Raw genomic sequence first — 22288 nt, 5'->3', positions numbered from 1 at the left:
AGTACTATGCAGCAGAACTTTCTGCATTGCTGGAAGTGTCCTGTCATCTGTGCCACCTAATACGGAGTCAGCTACCAGTCACATGTGACAGTTCAGCACTTGAAAGGTGGCTAGTGCAAGAAGAACTTACTTTTTAATTTTATTTAATGTCACAGTGCCAAAGAATTCAAATATAAATAGCCAAATGTGACTAGTGGCTACCTTCGGGTAAAGCTGAGTGTCACATGCTTGTCTCTGTGTTCAGTTATTGCCCGCTGGTGGTAATCAGGTGAAGAGATCACCCTCATCAACAGGGTTTCTATAAAACATATTTTTAATGAATTAACTTCTCTCCTGTAATGTCATCGTGTTAGCTATTTGCCAGATTTTTCTGTGGGGGTTCTCTTTCCTGTGGGAGCCTGTTTGAGAAAGGCTAGAAGAGATGAGATCTGCAGCTGATATTTGTCTTCTCAAAATGAATTGATGGTTTTCACATCTTGGACCTTTTAAGGAAAAAGTAGACCCTGGCACAGTTACTTCTTCTGCCAAATTCTGGTGCAGTCCAGTTACGCAGCAAACAAGAAGCTGAGGAGGCATGTCAGTGTCAATCTGATTGTTCACCCCACTATGGGTCCTGTCTGCCCATTTTTGGAGTGCATCTGAGTGTGACTGTGCCCACATACGTAGCTTTCTCTGCCTGTCAATTGCTTAATATTTGTGCAGAGTACAAGGGCCACTTGAGCAGGATGCAAAAGTCAAAACGCCATCTAGAGTGCTAACACAAAAGCTTCCCCTAAAACCCCTCTCTGATGCTGTATTTTCTTTAACCTGTTAATCTCACAATTAGGCATACTGTTGGGTTGGCCAAGAAGTTTTTTGGGTTTCTCCATAACATCTTATGAAAAAAACCCAAATGTACTTTTCGGTCAACCCAATATTTTAAAGGTCCTGTGGGATACTTTTTCTTAAAATCCCATCAAGGAATGAAACCAACACATTTTTCCCCAAAAAAGCAGGTTTTAGTGGAAGAGGTGAGGACTAAAAACCATTGAGCACCTGACTGTTCTGGGGCCCGGGGGGTGCTCCCAAGAACTACATACATGACATAACGTATAATTTTACCTTAGAGACTTTTCATAGTGGCTGAGAGATTTAAATCCATGGAAGTATTAACTGAGCCAAACCCTGTAAGAATCTTAAGGTTAATGAGGTTCATATATTTATAAAATGGTAAAACAGTTTTCTTCTTACATCATCTATAGACAAGGCACAAATTCTCATTTATAGTCAGTGCTATTGAGAGGAGAGAAGTAAAAAGAAACGTAATTTGTGGTTATTTATTCTCTATCCCTAATTATAGATATTAGTTTAAATGTATATAGTTATAGAAATGTACTTTGTTCTCTAATTCTTTTATAAAAAAAGTTTTGTGTGGCTTTTTATTAAAACAGGTTGAATTGGTGAGAAGAGATTATGTTGCAAATGGAGGCTGGGAAACCTTCTTATCGTATGAAGACCCAGATCAGGACATCTTGATTGGCCTCCTGAGATTACGGAAGTGTTCAGAGGAGACATTCCGTTTCGAATTGGTTGGGGGTGTGTCCATAGTCCGAGAGCTGCACGTGTACGGAAGTGTGGTCCCCGTAAGCAGTCGGGATCCCACTAAATTTCAGCATCAGGTATCCTGGACTGCATTTCTGTTTGACTATGGTTAAGAAGTCGCTCAAAGGAGGAAAAGAGAAAAGGGATTGCAGGGGGGAGAGGGAGGGCAGAGAAGAAAAGGAAGAGGAAAGGAGAAAGGAAAGCATAGAAATAGAGGAACCAACATTACTGTTGTTCAGAGAGGTTTTCTCTTTAAATTGTAGCCCTTTGGGCATGAGGGAAGGGGAGGGAGAGACGAATTGAGACTCAATCAAGTGGAATATAATAATAGACTGAACCATAGGAAATTGCTATTTTTGAAAGTCAGAAATGATCTAATACCAGCAATTTTGTGTGATTCAACTAGTTTGGAATCGAAGGAAGATGATAATGTGAAAGAAAGCACTTATGAAATTTTAAAGCACTTTGTCAATGCAAGCTAAAAGATAGTGGCACACTATTCTACTCCCCCAAACAACCTAAATAAATAACCACTTTTTTTCACTTTCAGGACAGCAAGTTAAAACTGCTAATGGTGGACCTAGCATTAAACCCCCAATCTATTGATGATTTAAGAATATTGCCTGGTTTCCAAAAGCCTTTTAGAAACTGAAAGGTGACTAATAATACAAGATTAGATGCTCCAGACTTTCATCACCTGGAGATTGCCTAGAACTTGTTTAAAAAGCGACAGAAATTGACAGGCAATTCCTCCCTTGCTGCGACTAGATTACATCATCCACAAAATACCTTGGGATGGCTTTTGTTGCAGTTATTCCTAGTCTGCCACTGAGTACTTTTGGTATAATTGAATCATTTCTTTCCTTATGCCTATAAATGGGTTTTTGTCACTTTTAAAGAGTTTAGCAGCTACTAAATATCAGCCTTCTGGTTTTATGGACCCCTCTTAATGACTTCTCTCCTTCACAGTTCCCTAACCCCCTTTATTGCTTCTTTGTAGGGCTTTGGCATGCTGCTGATGGAGGAAGCAGAACGAATAGCCAGAGAAGAACATGGATCTGGGAAAATAGCTGTTATATCAGGTAACTGGGGGTAGGCATAGGGGGAGGGCAAAGTTCATGATTCATTCACATTGTTAACTTGGTACCACAATTAAAAGTATCTCAGGCTGTTGCAGGAGGGGGGACCCCTTCCAGGGCCCAAGAGTGGGCTTTTGTCTGACACTCGGAAATCAATTGTCTAAGGAGACACACATGCTGACGAAGCAAGAGACTTCACTGGGAACGGGCGCCCGGGTGGAGAGCAGAAGGATAAGGAGCCCAGGAGGACTGCTTTGCCGCGTGGCTCAGTCTCGGCTTTTATGGTGATGGGATTAGTTTCCAGGTTGCCTCTGGCCCGTTGTTCTGACTCAGGGTCCTTCCTGGAGGTGCACGCATCGCTCAGCGTAGATGGATTCCAGCGAGAAGGATTCTGGGAGTTTGGTAGACATATGAACTGATGTCTCCACTCTCCTTTTGACCTTTCCCAAGTTCTTCCAGTTCATGGTAGTTTGTTATCTCTGTGTTCCTTATCAGGATCTCTTATTTAATAGAACTCATGCAAGTGGTTACTATTCAGGCCTGGCCAGGGTGGGTGGTTTTAGTCAGTGGTTCCCCTAACAAGGCCTCTCTTGCCTCTGTTTATGATTATTATATTCAGAATTGGGCAGAGCCAAATAGGGAAAGACTGGTGGTGCTCTGGCACAAAGAAAATTCCTGTAAGCAGTCTGGCAGAATAGAGCTTGCAGACACTCTTTGGTGGCAAGATGAGTAATCTGTACCCTGTCTTCCTCATGGTCTCTCTTATCTCCTCATGCTCCCTTTCTTCATGGTACCCTCCTGTACCCTATCTCCTTATGGTCTCTTGTGCTTCGTTGCCCAGTTACTCTGTCTGGGAAAATGAAATTAGATGAATGAATCTAAGAAAATCATAAGTTAATGTGGTAATTGTGAGTATTGTTCAGAAAATTAAAATAGAACGTCGTTGCTAGTACAAGATGTTTCTGGACAGAGTTCCTTACTCCTTAAAAATTGTTTTCAATGACTTTGTTCCTGGGGAACAGATTTCTTCCCTTTTTTGGAAGCGTTCCCCTTAGCCTCACCTAGGACATCAGGTGATTGGGGGAAGTGGGCGTGAAAAGATAAGTCTGGTGTAAGTGGAATAAAAAATAACATGACTACACCCATTCACTTGTATTCTTCAGTGTCATACCCTTACAAAATTTGCTCTTCTCAATAAGCAGCTAACATGGTGAAAGCCCTGATCAAGATTCAGGTTACTTTTCCCTCCAGCATTATTAAATGAAACTTAAAAAAAAAAAAAAAAAAAATCAGTCATTACCAATCAATAAATCAATACCTTTGCCCAGATTTTAATGATTACAGTTATGAAAATGTAATGACCCAGGCTCACTTAATCGATTATTTAATCTGGCTGTGGTTTTTGGCATTTTCCAGACAGATTAATAAAGCATTTTTTAACACTGCTAGCTCTCTCTATTTTTCTATGTTATCTTAAATATTTTTTATTGAAGTATAGGTGTTTTACAATGTTGCGCTAATTTCTGCTGTACAGCAAAATGACTCCGTTATATACATACATAATTCTTTTTTATATTCTTTTCCATTATGGTTTATCCCAGGTTATTGAATATAGTTCCCTGTGCTATGCATGCAGTAGGACCTTCCTAAATGTAACAGTTTACATCTACCAGCCCCACACTCCCAATCCATCCTCTACCTCCCGCCTTGGCAACCACAAGTCTGTTCTTTATGTTTTTTCTGTTACCTTAAACCCTGTAAAGAGGTGGGAATTCAATGAAGCTCACCTGCTTGGTTGCCAGTATTTGTGATTAAAAAAGGTTTACTTCTCAATTGTTCAGCTTGTGGTTGACAAGAAGTCAACCTTCCCCAGTACCAGGAAAGGGCCAGACTGACTCAGAGCTCATTATACATGTGCATCTGTGAATCACCTGAAATTTCAGCTGGCCTCTTTTGCCAGCGAACTGTCAGTGTTTTCAGTAGTACCGTGCTTTCCAAGCCTTAATGGGTTTGTGAATCATCTGGAGATCTTGTTGAAGTGCAGATTCTGACTCGTTGGGTCTGGGTTGGAGCCTGAAGGCCTAGGTGACTAACTGGCTCCTGGTAGGACCATTCTGATTGTCTTCAGATCACACTTTGAGTAGCGAGGTTTTAGTATTCTCTTCCAAATGTAGTATTCTGTTTCAGATCACTAAGGTAAAGGTATTCTGTGTGACCCTGGCAGTGCCTGCATTCCCTAAGTCTGATGTGCAGCTGTGTGATTTTCTGGTATCGTGGGAACCTGATGAATTTTAAAACTGAAGGGCATCTGTATTCTGTCACTTCTCTGCTTTAGTTAATTTGCCTTCATGCTGTCTCTCTCTTTTTTGAAATGTTATATGCAGAGAGGAGCGTCTGATTTGCCCAGGGACACATTCAGTTACCTGTAAGAACCTCGGTTTCTGTTTTTTGAACAGTGTCTTACTAAGTGGAAATTAGCATCTGTGCTCTTTCTAGGTTATTATTCTAATCTAAATAATAGCTCAATTTCAGATCATCTGCTTGTTGAACTTTTAAAATAGCAAGAAGAGACTTGCTAAAAATAACAGGGAAGAACCTTTCTCATTATTAGCTGTTACAGGTAGACTACTGGATTTCTGTACAGGGGTTTCTCATGGCCAGCAGGTTTTTACAGGAGCAGCCCTGGAAATGCGCTTTTGGTACTCAGGTGAGTCCTGTGGGAGGAAGTGGTACTTCCTGTCTCTGATCTATGAGCCCTCACCAGTGCCCTGTACTGAAGAATCCATCTAGGGCCTTGACTTTCTGTTTGACCCAAGATCTGATCCCCCTTCAGATGAAAACACTAAGAACATTTACTCTGTGTGTGATGCATTGTATTTCTCTAATTTAGTAACATGTTAGTGTTCTATTTGAGTTCCTGAATTAGATACCTGAGGTGTCCATTATTCAGAACTTCAAGGAGGGCAGATTTAAAGTGTTCTTGTTGGTTTTTAATCATAATGTGTTTCTTGGTTGGTTGTTTTCCTTCCCTTATTTGTTCAGTTGACTTTGGTCTTCCTGATTTAAGTACAATGCTGTGTGTGTGTGTGTTTTAATTAGTTTTTTGTAAAGAGTCAGTTATTCTCCGTAAGTGATCCTTAGAATGAAAATCTTATGGTAGTGCTGGTGCTTCGGTGCTGCATTTATTCACAGTACTTCATTAGACGTGATGTGTAAGAAGAGACGCTTGGGCCGGGGCGTTGATTCTGTTCCTGCACTGACGGCAGCTCTCCTTGTGATCATCTTGAATAATGTTGCTCCAATCTCCATGGACCTTTATTTCTTTACTAAAAATAAGTGTGTTGGGTTATCATTTGCCATTCTAACAGTCTAGAAATCTGCCCCTTAAATAGCTTCATCTCTTTTAGTTCTCAACAAGATCAATTGTGTTTTTACTGATTTCATATTAAGTAGATTCTTTTATGAAACCATACCAGGAGACCCTTTAATTTCATGAGTAATTAGTCTCCTTCAGTTTGGGTGTTTGATGATAGAAATGATGATAAAGTTTCCCGTAGGTCGCTAATCCTGTCTATGAAAGGAAGTGGATGCCTGTCCACTTTAGTCCCATCTGGCGATACTCTGTGATCCGTGTCCTACCTGGCTTGTTTGTTTTTCTTTTCCTGACCTTGCCCTTGATTTGTAAATCTATCCTTCTGGTCTGTAGGCTTTTGTGTAACTCATACACAGTGCTAGCCTAGATATTCTGTCCTAGCATAACTAGTCGCTTGAAGAAGGGAGAGACGGATCACTTATCATTCTGGTTACACTGACTGTGAGAGGCATGCATTTGTGTAGAATTCTTTTAATTAAATTCTGATTCATTATGATTTCCCTTTATCTTGCCAGCAGATTGTTTCTGTTACTTGGATTTATAGTCTTCTGCCTCTGGACAATATGACTAACTACACAGTAGATCTGATTTGAATGACTAGTCAGAAAGATTCCATATATGCTGTTTTTCCATATTAAAACACAAATTGTTTTTTATTTGTTGTCTCAATATATTTTGTTTATAAAAGGTCCATGTTGTGTATTTTGCAGCTGATTTATAAAAGATTAACTTGATAGCTACATGAGAAAATTGAAAACCCGTTTATCAACATCAAATGAAACACTGTCTCAGAGTGTCTTTTTTTTTTTTTTTTTTTTAATATTTATTTGGCTGTACTGAGTCTTAGTTGCAGCACATGGGATCTTTGATCTTCCTTGTGGCATGTGGGATCTTTTTTTTTTCCCCTAAGTTGGGGTATGTAGCTCTGGAATGTGGGATCTAGTTCCCTGACCAGGTATCAAATGTGGGCCCCCTACATTGGTAATGTGGAGTTTTAGCCCCTGGACCACCAGGGAAGTCCATCAGAGTGACTTTTAAGTTTATTCATTCTGCCTAAGTATATAAAATTGTCTTAGTGAATTGTGTGTTTTCAAATTAACCATCAACTCTGAATGTTAAATTAAAGCAATAATGAATTTCTTAACACCAGAATTGCTGCATTTCTGGAGTGTCTCCTGTGTGCAGGGGCCTAGGGCTGAGAGGGCAGATAGAAGGAGGAGGAGATGATGCCCTGCCTTTGAGGGATGTTCACGTGGACCAGAGCAGCTCACTCAGTCTTCACCCTGCAGCTTGTCCGTAACTGCAGAGGAAGACAGGTTTTTCCCTACTTAGACTATTTCTTAACTCAGGATTAGCTGCTTCAGCATGAGAAAATAATCTCTTTCTACATATAAAAATGGGTAAATCACTAGTATGAGAACAATCAGCTTATGAAATAATATGCAGGCAGGAAATAATAGTTAATTGCTGCTAAATACCCAAGCAATTAATTAGTCCCTATTAAGTTCAAGTGCTATAGTATCTTTCATCAACTTCCTCATATTGCTTCTATCAACATTCATTTGTTTAAGATGAACAAATCATATTTACTTAAAAGCCATGATGTTTATCTACTTGGATGATCAGTTTCTCTCCTTTAAAAATGTTACAATGAAGCAGTTTTTTTCTCTTCCCTCTCTTATAGTGTCAAGTGCAGAGATTTATACTGTAGAACCTAACCATAACATTTGAAATGCCATCACTAATAATCACCATGGAAACTGGAGATCTCTGATGTCACACTGCCCGTACCATTTTTGAAAGGGCAAATATAACTGTCAGTAGCCACTATTTAAAAAGCCACTTAATACCGCCAACAAAATGACCTTTTTTCCTTTAGGCAGTTTTGGCTAGGTTTCAGATCCAATCGTGTTCCTGTTTCATTTTGCCAGGCTAATTGCTATGCATCAAGACGGACGGCTATTCCCCAAGCTCCCCCCACTACCTTCGTCACAAGCAGTATCCTATTTGTGTTCTTTCAAGTAGAAAATTAACATGGCCATTGGCCAAGAATTGCACCAGGCTGACGGATCAAACGATGATGAGAAATGAGGAAAATATCAGATTGTTTGATGACAGAAATCACTGAAGTCAGAGATCAATAGCCATTTTGTTTCAGCCTATTAAAAAGGCAAAGAAGAGGGCAGGGGAAGCGAGTTTAAATATAGGATGAGCAAACTGAGTTTCCGTGGGGATATGATTATTCTAGATCATGGAGCTCAGAGTCACATGACTCTAAAGGCATGTCTACAATCCCAACTAGTGAAAAACATTGTGCCTGAGACTTAAAGCGTCTGATATGGCTTTCTGGAACTGAAATGAATGGTCTTGTGCCCCAGAAACACTGATTAACAAGATAATATTTGGGCAAAAAGTAACAATTATTTTGTTTCATTGGCCAGTGTTCCAGGCTGCACATATCTCCCTCAGTTGGAAGTAAAGGTAGTTTTGTGCTTTGCATTATCATCTAGTTGAAAAAAAGGGCACATTTGTAACTAGATCTGTCTGGTAATGGACTCATAATCTACTAAAATGCCTGGAAAACTTTTCCTCACTTTGGCTTACCTATTTGCTAATGGACACAGGAAGCTTGCCAAAGGCAAACCAGTATGGGCCATGTTAATACAGGACTTCTCAGGAAGGAAGGGAAAAGACTGCTTCATCTTTTCTAACTTCATAATAATTTATCCCTTTACATTTTTTCATAAACCATTCCCTGTAAGTTGCTCAGTCGTGTCCAACTTTTTGCAACCCTGTGGACTTTAGGCCACCAGGCTTCTCTGCCCATGGAATTCTCCAGGCAAGAATACTGAAGTGGGATAGCCCTTTCCTTCTCCAGGGGATCTTTCCAACCCAGGGATCAAACCAGGTCTTTTGCATTGCAGGCAGATTCTTTATCATCTGAGCCACCAGGGAAGTCCAAATTATTTCCTAATACTCCCTTAATGAAATGCACACCATTCAGTTCAGTTCAGTCATTCAGTCATGTCCAACTCTTTGCGACCCCATGAATCACAGCACACCAGTCCTCCCTGTCTATCACCAACTCCCAGAGTTCACTCAAACTCATGTCCATCGAGTCGGTGATGCCATCCAGCCATCTCATCCTCTGTCGTCCCCTTCTCCTCTTGCCCCCAATCCCTCCCAGCATCAGAGTCTTTTCCAATGAGTCAACTCTTTGCATGAGGTGGCCAAAGTACTGGAGTTTCAGCTTTAGCATCAGTCCTTCCAAAGAACACCCAGGACTGATCTCCTTTAGGATGGACTTGTTGGATCTCCTTGCAGTCCAAGGGACTCTCAAGAGTCTTCTCCAACACCACAGTTCAAAAGCATCAGTTCTTCTGCACTCAGCTGTCTTCACAGTCCAACTCTCACACCCATACATGACCACAGGAAAAACCATAGCCTTGACTAGATGGATCTTTGTTGGCAAAGTAATATCTCTGCTTTTTAATATGCTTTCTAGGTTGGTCATAACTTTCCTTCCAAGGAGTAAGCGTCTTTTAATTTCATGGCTGCAGTCATCATCTGCAGTGATTTTGGAGCCCAAAAAATAAAGTCTGACACTGTTTCCACTGTTTCCCCATCTATTTCCCATGAAGTGATGGGACCAGATGCCATGATCTTCATTTTCTGAATGTTGGGCTTTAAGCCAACTTTTCACACTCCTATTTCACTTTCATCAAGAGGCTTTTTAGTTCCTCTTCACTTTCTGCCATAAGGATGGTGTCATCTGCATATCTGAGGTGATTGATATTTCTCCCGGCAGTCTTGATTCCAGCTTGTGCTTCTTCCAGCCCAGCATTTCTCATGATGTACTCTGCAGAGAAGTTAAATAAGCAGGGTGACAATATACAGCCTTGACGTACTCCTTTTCCTATTTGGAAGCAGTCTGTTGTTCCATGTCCAGTTCTAACTGTTGCTTCCTGATGTGCATATAGGTTTCTCAAGAGGCAGGTCAGGTGGTCTGGTATTCCCATCTCTTTCAGAATTTTCCACAGTTTATGGTGATCCACACAGTCAAAAGCTTTGGCATAGTCAATAAAGCAGAAATAGATGTTTTTCTGGAACTCTCTTGCTTTTTCCATGATCCAGCGGATGTTGGCAATTTGATCTAGGTTCTATATATTCCTCTTTCTCATTCATTTTGCGACGTTAACAGTGATCATACATAATCCTTTTTTGGTGCATGTTCCAGTGGGATTGTGCTGTGGTGGTGAACACCTTTCTTTTCAGAAACAACAGGTACAACATAAAATAATGCTTTACTACAAAAACTTGATTAATTTCAGCATCAGTATTAGCCAGACTAGCATTGATGACAGAATACTCTCTTGCTTGATACCACATTAGCTAAATGCTTTCTCAGTGGTGTCTGTATCGCAGCTGGACTATGGAGGCATTGTCACATAGCTCACTTCAGGACTCTTTATTCCTTGACTTGATGTTTATTTGTTTATTCATCTATTCATTCATAGATGAATCAGTACCAGTTATACAGTATATCGTACATCAAGTGCATTGGACCTGTCCCACAGTTGGTATCACATGACTATATTAATTAATGTTTTTTCAAATATTCCCAAGTAGGCCACTAGTCAGTTTCCACTGTTTGGAACTTGCAGGCCACTGAATTTTTGGTGAAGTTTCCTAGGCGGGGGCACTTTCCAGCTGGTGCTGTAGGTAAAGAACCTGCCTCCCAGTGAAGGAGACATAAGACACCTGGGTCCAGTCCCTGGGTCGGGAAGACCCCCTGGAGAAGGGAATGGCAACCCACCCCAGTATTCTAGCCTGCAGAATCCCATGGACAGAGGAGCCTGGCAGTCCATAGGGTTTCACAGAGTCGGACACAACTGAAGCAACTTGGCACGCCAGCACCTTGGTCCATGTGTAGTAGGATCACAAGTTCCTGGGCAGAAGCTGGTGATGCCAGGAGAGATGCCAGCATGGGAGCAACAGGATGTGGCAAGTTGCTATTGCTCTTCCCAGGCCCACGCTGTTGAGTCTTGTGTCGCCAAAACGCGTGCCTGAAAGTCTGGCAAGATCACCTTGCTAATTTAGTTGACACACATACGTGTGTAGACTTTTCCTCCCCATTCTTGTTCCTCTTTGTTTATGGATATTGGGAATGAGAGTTGTATACTCTGCTCCGGTAGAAGAACAGAGTTGGAGTGCATGGTCCCTAAGAACATGCCTGAGCAGTCTAGGAGCTTTGATACAAAGGTTTGCTTTTTTGTTACATGCTTCACAGGCTTTTTTCTGAGGAAGGACACCTTCCGAAGTCTAGCCTGCAATGGTCACCATCTGCTGTCTGTCACAAAGGCTCTTTTATGGTTCGTCGCAGTGTTAACTCCTTATCACTGTAACATTCGTGTGATTAGTACTGTTCTTTTCTCCGAGTGTTTGACATTGCTCTAACCCATTCAGTTTGATAAAGCTCTTCTCTTTGAGATCAATTAGAGGCAGGGATTTGGCAAATTCTTGCCGGTTGGGTGAACAGATAACTAAATAATGCTGGAAAATACTGATGCTGCCTTTTTTAGCGGCAGCCAAGATACTGATATTATGGAGCCTTTTAGCTGGGACGTTTCTGATTCCAACAGGACATTGTTGTTGTTTTCCAGTCAGTAAGTCATGTCCAACTCCATGTGACCTCACAGACTGCAGCCCACCAGGCTCCTTTGTCCTCCAGGAGATGTGCTCAAATTCATGTCCACTGAGTCTGTGATACTGTCTAACCACCTCATCCTCTTCTTTGTTGTTTTCAGTCACTAAGTCATGTCCAACTCTTTGCGACCCTGTGGACTGCAGCACAGCAGGCTTCCCTGACCTTTACCATCTCCCGGAGTTGGCTCAAACTCAGGTCCATTGAGTCAGTGATGCCATCCAACCATCTTGCCCTCTGTTGTCCCCTTCTCCTTCTGCCCTCAGTCTTTCCCAGCATCAGGGTCTTTTCCAGTGAGTTGGCTCTTCGCATCAGGTGGCCAAAGTATTGGCGCTTCAGCTTTAGCACCATGCCTTCGAATGAATATTCAGCATTAATTTCCTTTAGGATTGACTGGTTTGATCTCCTTGCAGTCCAATGGACTCTTAAGAGTCTTCTCCAGCCCCACAGTTCGAACGCATCAATTCTTCGGCACTCAGCCTTCTTTATGGTCCAAAACTCACATCCATACATGACCACTGGAAAAACCATAGCTTTGACTATACAGACCTTTGTCAGCAAAGTGATGTCTCTGATTTTTAATAAACTATCTAGGTTTGTCATAGCTTTTCTTCCAAGGAGGAAGCGTCTTCTAATTTCATGGTTACGGTCACCATCCACAGTGATTTTGGAGCCCAAGAAAATGAAATCTGACACTGTTGCCACTTTTTCCCCATCTATTTACCATGGAGTGATGGGACTGGATGCCATGATCTTCATTTTTTGAATGTTGAGTTTTAAGCCAGCTTTTTCACCCTCCTCTTTTACCTTCATTAAGAGGCTCATTAGTTCCTCTTCACTTTCTAACTGTTGCTTCTTGCCCTGTATACAGGTTTCTCAGGAGGTGGGTAAGGTGGTCTGCTGTTCCCATCTCTTTAAGAATATTCCACAGTTTGTTGTGATGCACAAAGACTTTAGCGTAGTCAGTGAACCAGAAGTAGATTTTTTTTGGAAATCAGTTGCTTTTTCTGTGATCCAGCAGATATTGGCAATTTGATCTCTGTTTCCTCTGCCTTTTCTAAATTCAGGTCAAACATCTGGAAGTTCTCGGTTCACGTACTGGATGAAGCCTAGCTTGAAGGATTTTGAGCATAATCTTGCTGGCATATGAAATGATTGCAATTGTATGGTAATTTGAACATTCTTCAGCATTGCCTTTCTTTGGGATTGGAATGAAAACTGACCTTTTCCAGTCCTGTGGCCACTGCTGAGTTTTCCAAATTTGCTGGCATATTGAGTGCAGCACTTTCACAGCATCAAAATTTAGGATTTGAAATAGCTCAACTGGAATTCCATCATCTCCACTAGCTTTGTTGGTAGGAATGCTTTCTAAGGCCTACTCAACTTCACACTCCAGGTTGTCTGGCTCTAGGTGAGTGACCACACCATCATGGTTATCTGGGTCATTAAGACCTGTTTTGTACAGTTCTTCTGTGTATTCTTGCCATCTCTTCTTAATATCTTCTGCTTTTGTTAGGTTCATACCATTTCTGTCCTTTATTGTGCCCATCTTTGCATGCAATGTTCCCTTGCTGCTACTGCTGCTAAGTCACTTCAGTTGTGTCCAACTCTGTGCGACCCCATAGACAGCAGCCCATCAGGCTTCCCCATCCCTGGGATTCTCCAGGCAAGAACACTGGAGTGGGTTGCCATTTCCTTCTCCAATGCATGAAAGTGAAAAGTGAAAGTGAAGTCGCTCAGTTGTGTCCTACTCTAGCGACCCCATGGACTGCAGCCTACCAGGCTTCTCCATCCATGGGATTTTCTAGGCAAAAGTACTGGAGTGGGGTGCCATTGCCTTCTCCGAATGTTCCCTTGGTATCTCTAATTTTCTTGAAGAGATCTCTAGTATTTCCCATTCTATTGTTTTCCTCTATTTCTTTGCATTGTTAACTTTAGAAAGCTGTCTTATCCCTCCTTGCTATTCTCTGGAACTCTGCATTCAACTCAGTATATCTTTCCCTTTCTCCTTTGCCTTTCACTTCTCTTCTTTTCTCAGCTATTTGTAAAGCCTCCTCAGATGACCACTTTGCCTTCTTGTGTTTCTTTCTTGGAAATGGTTTTAGTTACCGCCTCCTATACAACATTATGAACCTCTCTCCATAGTTCTTCAGACACTCTATCATATCTAATCCCTTGAATCTATTTGTCACTTCCACTGTATAATCATAAGGGATTTAATTTAGGTCATACCTGAATGGCCTAGTGGTTTTCCCTACTTTCTTCAATTTAAGTCTGAATTTTGCAAAAGGAGTTCATGATCTGAGCCACAGTTCCTGGTCTTGTTTCTGCTGACTATATAGAGCTTCTCCATCTTTGGCTGCAAAGAATATTATCAATCTGATTTCAGTATTAACCATCTGGTGATGTCCACATATAGAGTCATTTCTTGTGTTGTTGGAAGAAGGTTTTACCTCTGACCAGTGCATTCTCTTGGCAAAACTCTATTAGTCTTTGCCCTGCTTCATTCTGTACTCTAAGACCAAACTTGCCTGTTACTCCAGGTATCTCTTGACTTCCTACTTTTGCATCCAGTCCCTTATGATGAAAAGGACATCTTTCTTTGGTGTTAGTTCTAGAAGGTCTTGTAGATCTTCATAGAATCATTCATCTTCGGCATTAGTGGTTGGGGCATAGACTTGGATTATTGTGATATTGAATGATTTGCCTTGGAAGCGAACCATTTTGGACCGTTTTATTGCTTATGAGGGCTACTCCATTTCTTCTAAAGGAAGTAGATATAATGGTCATCTGAATTAAATTCTCCCATTCCATCCATTTTAGTTCACTGATTCCTAAAATGTCAATGTAAACTCCAGTTTACCTTGATTCATATACCTAACATCCCAGATTCCTATGCAATATTGTTCTTTACAGCATCGGACTTTACTACCATCAGCAGACACATCCAGAACTGGACATCATTTCCACTTTGCCTCAGACTCTTCATTCTTTCTCAGGCTATCTCTCTGCTCTTCCCCAGTAACATATTGGACACCTACCAACCTGGGGGGGGCACTTATCTTTCAGTGTCATAGCTTTTTGCCTTTTCATACTGTTCATGGCGTTCTCAGGACAAGAATATTGAAGTGGTTTGCCATTCTCTTCTCCAGTGGACCACGTTTCGTTAGGGACAGACGTGCAGGGACATGCCCTTTGGCCACTCCACGTAGCTGGAGGATATGCCTGGTGCCCTGGTTGTCCCACTGCTGGTCTTCGTTGAGCGTGTAAACCTTCACTGGCTGTCGGGTGTCAGTCAGCATGCGGCACAAAGTCAAGGCACACGAGCCTGGCTTAAACTGTTGTCTAACCAGTGGCTCACATTTTCAAGACATTAGGTGATGGATTTAGATTTTAGCTTGTGGTCACAGGATAATGTTTGCTTATGTACCTCACTACCTCCCGAAGCATCCACTTACTCAGTTTGTCCATTTGGTAAAGGACTCACTGATGTTTGGTACACCAGTCAGAAGCACCAGATTTATACCCCGTGTGGTCTGTTAGCTCTTACTGCAAATCCTAATAATTAGTAGTTGTCATTTATTACAGAGGAACACATCACCCCAAAATTTAGTGACTTAAAACAACCATTTTATTTGTTCAGTGATCCTGTGGGTCAGAAATTCAGCAGGGCATAGAGAAGATGGCTTGTCTCTGTTCCATGATGTCGAGGGCCTCAGCTGCAGTGCCTTAAATGGTTGGCAGCTGCTGGGGTGACGCATCTGGAGTCTCTTCTAGGCGGCAGCGAGTGTGCGCGACTGAGACTGTCAACGTGAACACCTTGGTTCTTCTCCACATGGTTGAGCTTCTCCTGGCATGAAGGCTGGCCTCTAAGACGCTTATAAGTTGTAGAACATCTTATGTGCATTATTTATGGCTGTGTAATTTTTTAAAAAACCACAGATGTTAGTAACTGAAAACAACAGTTATTTCATAGTCTTCATAGGTCAGGAATCTAGAAGGAGTCTAGCTGGGTGCCTCTGGCCCAGAGCATCTCATAAAGCTGCAGTTAGGGTGTCAGCCAGGACTATAATTTCAAAGATTCAACTGGGCTTGAAGGGTCCACTTCCAAGTTCGCTGTGTGGTCTTTGGCAGACTTCAGTTCCTCACCGGCTGCTGGTCTCAGGGCCAGTGTTCCTCCTTAGGGCGACCATCTCTTTAGGGCTGCTCATCACGTGGCCGCCTGCTTCCCCCAGCAGAGTGATCACAGAGACAGAGCCCCTTTGAGATGGAAGCCCTAGTCTTAATAACCTGGTCTCAGAAGAGAGCCAGTGTGTCCACCCCACCTTCAAAGAGAAGAGGTCATTTTATTTTTTTTATTACTTATTTATTTATTTATTGGCTGCGCTGGGTCTTTGTTGCCACACCGGCTTTTGTCTACTTGCGGTGAGCTGGGGCTACTCTGTAGTTGTTGTGTTCAGGCCTCTCATCGTGGTTGCTCCTCTTATTGTGGGGCACAGGCTCTCAGCGTGCAGGCTTCAGTAGTAGCAGCATGTGGGATCTCCCCGGATCAGGGATCAAACCTGTGTCTCTGGCATTGGCAGGCCGATTCTTTACCACTGAGCCACCAGGGAAGTCCTGAGGGTCACTTTACCTGCCACGATGTGGCTTCTGCCCCATTCTGTTGGTTAAGTCATTGGGCCAGCCCAGATTTAAAGGGAAAAGGAAAAAAATTCCACTTCTCAAAAAGACAGGATCTGGTAGTGGCTATCTTTGGATACTAAGTGATCAAATACATTTTTATTAACTTGTGATTAATAGGCATCCAGTCCCTTTCCACAGGAAACTTCATTTAGCCTTCTCCCAGGATGGACTCTCTTTGGGCATGCCTGGATTCAAAGGTTCTAGTCCTAATCCTGATATCCAGATTTTCATACAGCCATCGAGGCAGCACAGTTACACCTAACTCAGTCCTAAGCAGAATCTGGCAGGCAGGCCCCACAGGCCACACCTGCAGCTGACCTCTGTCTGCCATCTCTTCCATGAGGATATTCCTCTGTTTCCCCATACAGGCCTGTCTAAAGATCTATGATGTTGACCTTTTATGTCTTCCTCCTGCTGCTACTGCTGCTAAGTCACTTCAGTCGTGTCTGACTCTGTGCAACCCCATAGACAGCAGTCCACCAGGCTCCCCCGTCCCTGGGATTCTCCAGGCAAGAACACTGGAGCGGATTGCCATTTCCTTCTCCAACGCGTGAAAGTGAAGTCACTCAGTCGGGTCCGACTCTAACGACCCCATGGACTGCAGCCCACCAGGCTCCTCTGTCCACGGGATTCTCCAGGCAAGAGTACTGGAGTGGGGTGCCATTGCCTTCTCCGACGTCTTCCTCCTGGGTTATGGAATATAAAAGACCAGTTTTGGACCAAGGGTGCCTGCTTTGAGATCAGATCCTAATCCACATTCCTTCCTCCCCATTAAAAATTGAAGATAGTTAATGCACCTTAAAGTCTCCTCTCCCCCCACGTTTGGGAAAGTAGTAAATTATGTATACTAACATAAAATTTGCCGTTATAACCATTTTAAAGTATAGGGTTCAGTGGCATTAGTTACATTCATGGTGTTGGGCAACCATCATCCCTATTTTCAAAACGTTTTCATCACTCCAGGCAGAAACGCTGCACTTATTAGGCAGCAATTTCCAATTCCCCCATCTCCCAAGCCCCTGGTAAGTTCTAATCTACTTTCTGTCTCTATGAAATGGAATCATACAACATATGTCCTTTCGTGTCTGGCTTATTTCACTTAACATAATGTCTTCAAGGTTCAGCCATGCTACACACACACACACACACACACACTTGCACTTTGGGGCTGTCTCCATCTTTTGGCTGTTGTCAGTGATGTTGCTATCACATCGATATATGAATATCTGTTTGAGTCTCTGCTTTCAGTTCCTTTGCGTCTGTATCCAGAAGTAAGGTTGCTGGGCTACTGGTGCTTCTGTTTAACTTTCTGAGGAATCGCCCCGTTGCTTCCTCCTGCTGCTGCATATCATTTGATTTTCCCATCAACCGTGCACAAGGGTTGTATTTTCTCCACATCCTTGTCTGTACTTATCTTCCTTTTATTTTTATAACCATCCTAATGAGTGAGAAGTGACGTTGTACCATGGCTTTGACTTACATTTCCTCAATGACTAAACTGACATTGGACATCTTTTTGTGTGCTTCTTTGTGTGTTTCTTTTTTTAAAAAGAGTCTGTTCAAGTCCTTTGCTCATTTTGGATTAGGGTCATTGTCTTTTTGCTGATGAGCTGTAAGAATTTTTAATATTTGCTGGCTACTAGACTCTAAAATGATCTGTGATTTACAAATATTTTCTCCCATAGATATTCATAAAGATAGTGGTCTGTAGTTTTCTTTGTAGGGTTTGCCTGGCTTTGATATCATGGTTTTGTTAGCCTCACAGAATGAGTTAGGAAGTGTCCCTCTTCATTTTTTTGGATTTGTTTGCGAAGGATTGGTGTTAATTTTTGGTGTTAACACACTAGGTTATCCAGTGTGTTGGCGTACATACATATTCTTATTGTTATCATACTCTCATAAGTCTTTTTCTTACCGTAAAGTCAGTAGTAATGTTTCCTCTTTCATTTCTAATTTTAGCGATTTGAGTCTTTTTTTTTCTTTGTACTTTCTTCCCCATACTTTGTATGATTTCAGACTTTTTTTAAAATTTATTAGTACTTGTTTTATGGTCTGATAACATGATCTAACTTGAAAAATGTTCCATATCCACTGTGGAAAATGTCTATTTTGCTGTTGCTGGGTGATGTGTTCTGTTAGGTCTCAGTGGTTTAAAGTGTTGTTCAAGTCCTCCATTACTGAAAATGTGTACTGAAGACTCCAGCTCTTATTGCAGAACTAAGTCTCCTTTCAAGTCTGTGCATTTTTGCCTCAGATACTCTGGGACTCTGTTGTTAGGTGTGTATATATTTTTATCAATTTGTGACTATAGCCTGGTGGACCATACTCTATGGGGTTGCAAAGAGTCGGACACGACTTAAGCAACTTAGCACAACTGTGTCACTTAGCATAATGTCCTCAAGGTTCCTCTGTGTGGTTGAAGTGGTGTATAGGTAGCTTTCCTCCTTTCTTAGGACTGAAATATATTTCAGTGTGTGGGTTTTTTTTTAACCCATTACCCATTGACAGACACTTAAGTCATTTCCATATCTTGGCTATTTGAATAATGCTACCAATAAATATGGGTGTGCACATATCTCTTCAACAGCCTGTTTTTATTTCTTTGGGGTATATATCCAAGTATGGAGTTTGCTGGATAATATGGTAATTCTGAATTTGGGAGGAACCTCCTTGTGGTTTTCCATAAGTGGCTATACCGACTTCCACTTCAATAGTGGTATATATAAATCCTCCTTTTTTCTTGGTATCCTCACCAGCACATGTTATCTTTTGTCATCTTGGTGGTGGCCGTGCGGCTTTGACTTGCATTTCCATGATGGGTGGTGGTGTGAACACCTTTTCATTTACTTATTGACCTTTTGGATGTCATCCTTGGAAAAAAGGATGTTTCTTTAGTTCTTCTGCCCATTTTTAAAATCAGATTGTTATCTGTTTTCAGCTTGTGTGAGTTTTGATATATTTTGGATAAGAACCCCTTATCCAATATGTGGTTTGCAGATACTTCCGTTCTGTAGCTTGCCTTTTCTTTTTGCCAGTTATTTCTTCCGCAGTGGAGGCTTTTTAGTTTGATGCAGTCCCATATGTTGGCTTTTGCTTTAGTTGGCTGTGTTCTTTGCCTGTGGTTCCCTTATCTCCTTGAAGGTAATTAATAGTTGACTTTGCCTAGTAATTCGTGTCTAAGGTACCTCACGCATAGTTTCTGTCAGCTTCTCTTCTTCTTGTGAATGAGCCTTCCTCTCCTGTCTTTGGTAGTGAAAAAGTGAAAGTTGCTCAGTTGTGTCCAACTCTTTGGGACCCCATGGACTATACAGTCCATTGAATTCTCCAGGCCACAATACTGGAGTGGGTAGCCTTTCCCTTCTCCAGCGGATCTTTCCAACCCAGGGATCAAACCCAGGTCTCCTGCATTGCAGGCGGATTCTTTACCAGCTAAGCCACAAGAGAAGTCTTTGGTATGCTTTTTAGAACCACACACACTCAAGAATAATAAAAGTCAGATTCTCTCCTTCCTCAGGGATTGCCCTTGAGGGCTGAGTCATCCATTTGTATTTTTTTCAAACTGTTTTTGCAAATTCAGTATTCTTTGTTGCATGTGGTCACTGAAATTTCTGTTTCATTATCTCTGCAGTGGGCCTGTCACCTGATAGGGATTTCCTTAAAATGTCTGGACCTTAAAAAGACAGGTACTGGATTTGTACCAGTACCTACTGTAAGATCTTCAAATCTTAAACAGATACTGCTACTGTCCACTCGCTCCAGCTGGCCACTGGAGGGTGGTAGGTGGTTCTCTCTGCTGCCCTCCTACCAAATTCAGCAGCTTCTCGCTTCATCAAGCACCCCGCTGGTTGCTGTAAGTACCTTATCAGGTTCTGGTGTCCCCAGAACCAAAAACCAAATAGTTGGCTTTAAGTGTTTTTCCAGCTACTGGTTATTTCAGTAGAGGGACTAAATTAGAGAATTTTCTACTCTACCATTTTCCTTCTTAAAATCTACCTTTTTTAAAAAAGACTATAAATAGAAAGGATCCTTCTTCCTACCTGGTCTTTAACATGGCAGTCTTTAACTTCTGCAGAAACACACTGATGATCTGGGTCATGAACAAAGTAGTGGGAAGGATCTGTGACCTAGCAGACTTTCTGTGCTGGTGGGAACAGAGCCACTGACTTGAACTGGATGATTGTAGGCCCTCCTGTGAAGTTATCAGACTCCCTGTGAAGAATAAACCCAAGAGCAATGGGATAACCCTCCAGCATCACCCTATTTTTAAGTTACCACAGTAGCTTCTGTTTAGTCTCTACACCTGCTTTATAAGTTCCCTTGTTTTATTCTTTGTTCATTTTTACTTTGTTATTTTGGTATAGTCATTTCAAAACAGGGGAACATTTAGGTTGCTGGGTAACCGATTGAATCTCCTCTCCTAGGATACTCTCTGTATGTATATGTTCCAAGATACTCTTTGATGGAGAATAAATGTGCTGTGTTAATGACTTGTGATAACCAGCTACTTTGAAGAGCTAAGATTATATGTGGGTAACCTACTAAGAGTTTCTTTTTAACAGAACAGGGGAAAAAAATTATCTTTGAAAGATGCAGGGTCATTGAGTTAATTGGCTCCTTTTCAGCCAAAAGAAAAACGTTTTCAAGCAAAAAAGGAAAGGTTCAAAAGAAAAACCTCTCCCCAACTATGATATCAGTGTGTATTGTTGAAGAGCGAAATATCACCATCCTGCTAAGAGATCAATGAGATGTAATAAAATCTCCTTTCAGTAGCAAGTAAATGAAACTAATGAATACATTTTCCTTGCATTAATGGTGCTAGTCATATATCAAGCACTCGATAAATGGTTGATTAATTGAACCCAAAAGCAATTAAAAGTTTTTTGGGTTTGTTTTTATTTCACTGATTTTTTTTTTTTCCAAATTAAGTGATCATGAATCATTATCTCAATCTTTTCTGTATAATCAGGAAAATCAGAAATTTGAGTATCAATGGATAGATTGAGCATATTTTCTCACTTTTTCCAACTTTGGCTCTAGGAATATGATGTGGGCTCAATTTTAATTCAGTAAAACACAAAACTAGCTGTGAAACACAGCCCCATGTAGTAAAAAGACAAGGTAGTAAAAAAAACAAAAGTAGTGTCAAAGAGCAGGAAAGAACTTCCAGGTTTCTAATTAATTCTCTTTCTTCAAACATGAAAATATCTACATTATTCAGTTCAGTCGCTCAGTCATTTTCAACTCTTTGTGACCCCATGGACTACAGCATGCCAGGCTTTCCTGTCCATCACCAACTCCCAGAGCTTACTTAAACTCATGTCCATCGACTTGGTGATGCCATCCAACCATCTCATTCTCTGTTGTTCCCTTCTCCTGCCTTCAGTCTTTCCCAGCATCAGGGTTTTTCCAATGAGTCAGTTTTTCACATCGGGTGGCCAAAATATTGGAGTTTCGGCTTCAGCATCAGTCCTTCCAATGAATATTAAGGGCTGATTTCCTTTAGGATTGACTGGTTTGATCTCCTTGAAGTCCAAGGGACTCTCAAGAGTCTTCAACACCACAGTTCAAAAGCATCAGTTCTTCGGTGCTCAGCTTTCTTTATGGTCCAACTCTCACATCCATACATGACTACTGGAAAAACCGTAGCTTTGGCTAGACAGATCTTTGTTGGCCAAGTAATGTCTCTGCTTTTTAATATGCTATCTAGGCTGGTCATAGCCTTTCTTCCAAGGAGCAAGCGTCTTTTAATTTCATGGCTGAAGTCACCATCTGCAGTGATTTTGGAGGCCCAAAAAATAAAGTCTGACACTGTTTCCACTGTTTCCCCATCTATTTCCCATGAAATGATGGGACCGAATGCCATGATCT

At 41.5% G+C, this 22288-nt stretch overlaps 1 protein-coding gene across 1 annotated transcript in view; it reads left to right on the top strand.

Moving 5' to 3' along the window:
• ELP3 (elongator acetyltransferase complex subunit 3) overlaps positions 1-22288 on the top strand; it is a 118829-nt gene that overhangs the window by 78304 nt on the left and 18237 nt on the right. The window contains exons 13-14 of the mRNA XM_019965833.2: positions 1431-1658; positions 2582-2663. Coding sequence (XP_019821392.1) covers positions 1431-1658; positions 2582-2663 — 310 coding nt within the window. The remainder of the gene's footprint in view (positions 1-1430; positions 1659-2581; positions 2664-22288) is intronic.

The sequence above is a fragment of the Bos indicus genome, chromosome 8 (genome assembly GCF_029378745.1).
Source record: "Bos indicus isolate NIAB-ARS_2022 breed Sahiwal x Tharparkar chromosome 8, NIAB-ARS_B.indTharparkar_mat_pri_1.0, whole genome shotgun sequence".
NCBI lineage: Eukaryota > Metazoa > Chordata > Mammalia > Artiodactyla > Bovidae > Bos > Bos indicus.
Note: the sequence above shows the minus strand (reverse complement) of the source record. Positions and strands in the feature narration are given on the sequence as shown.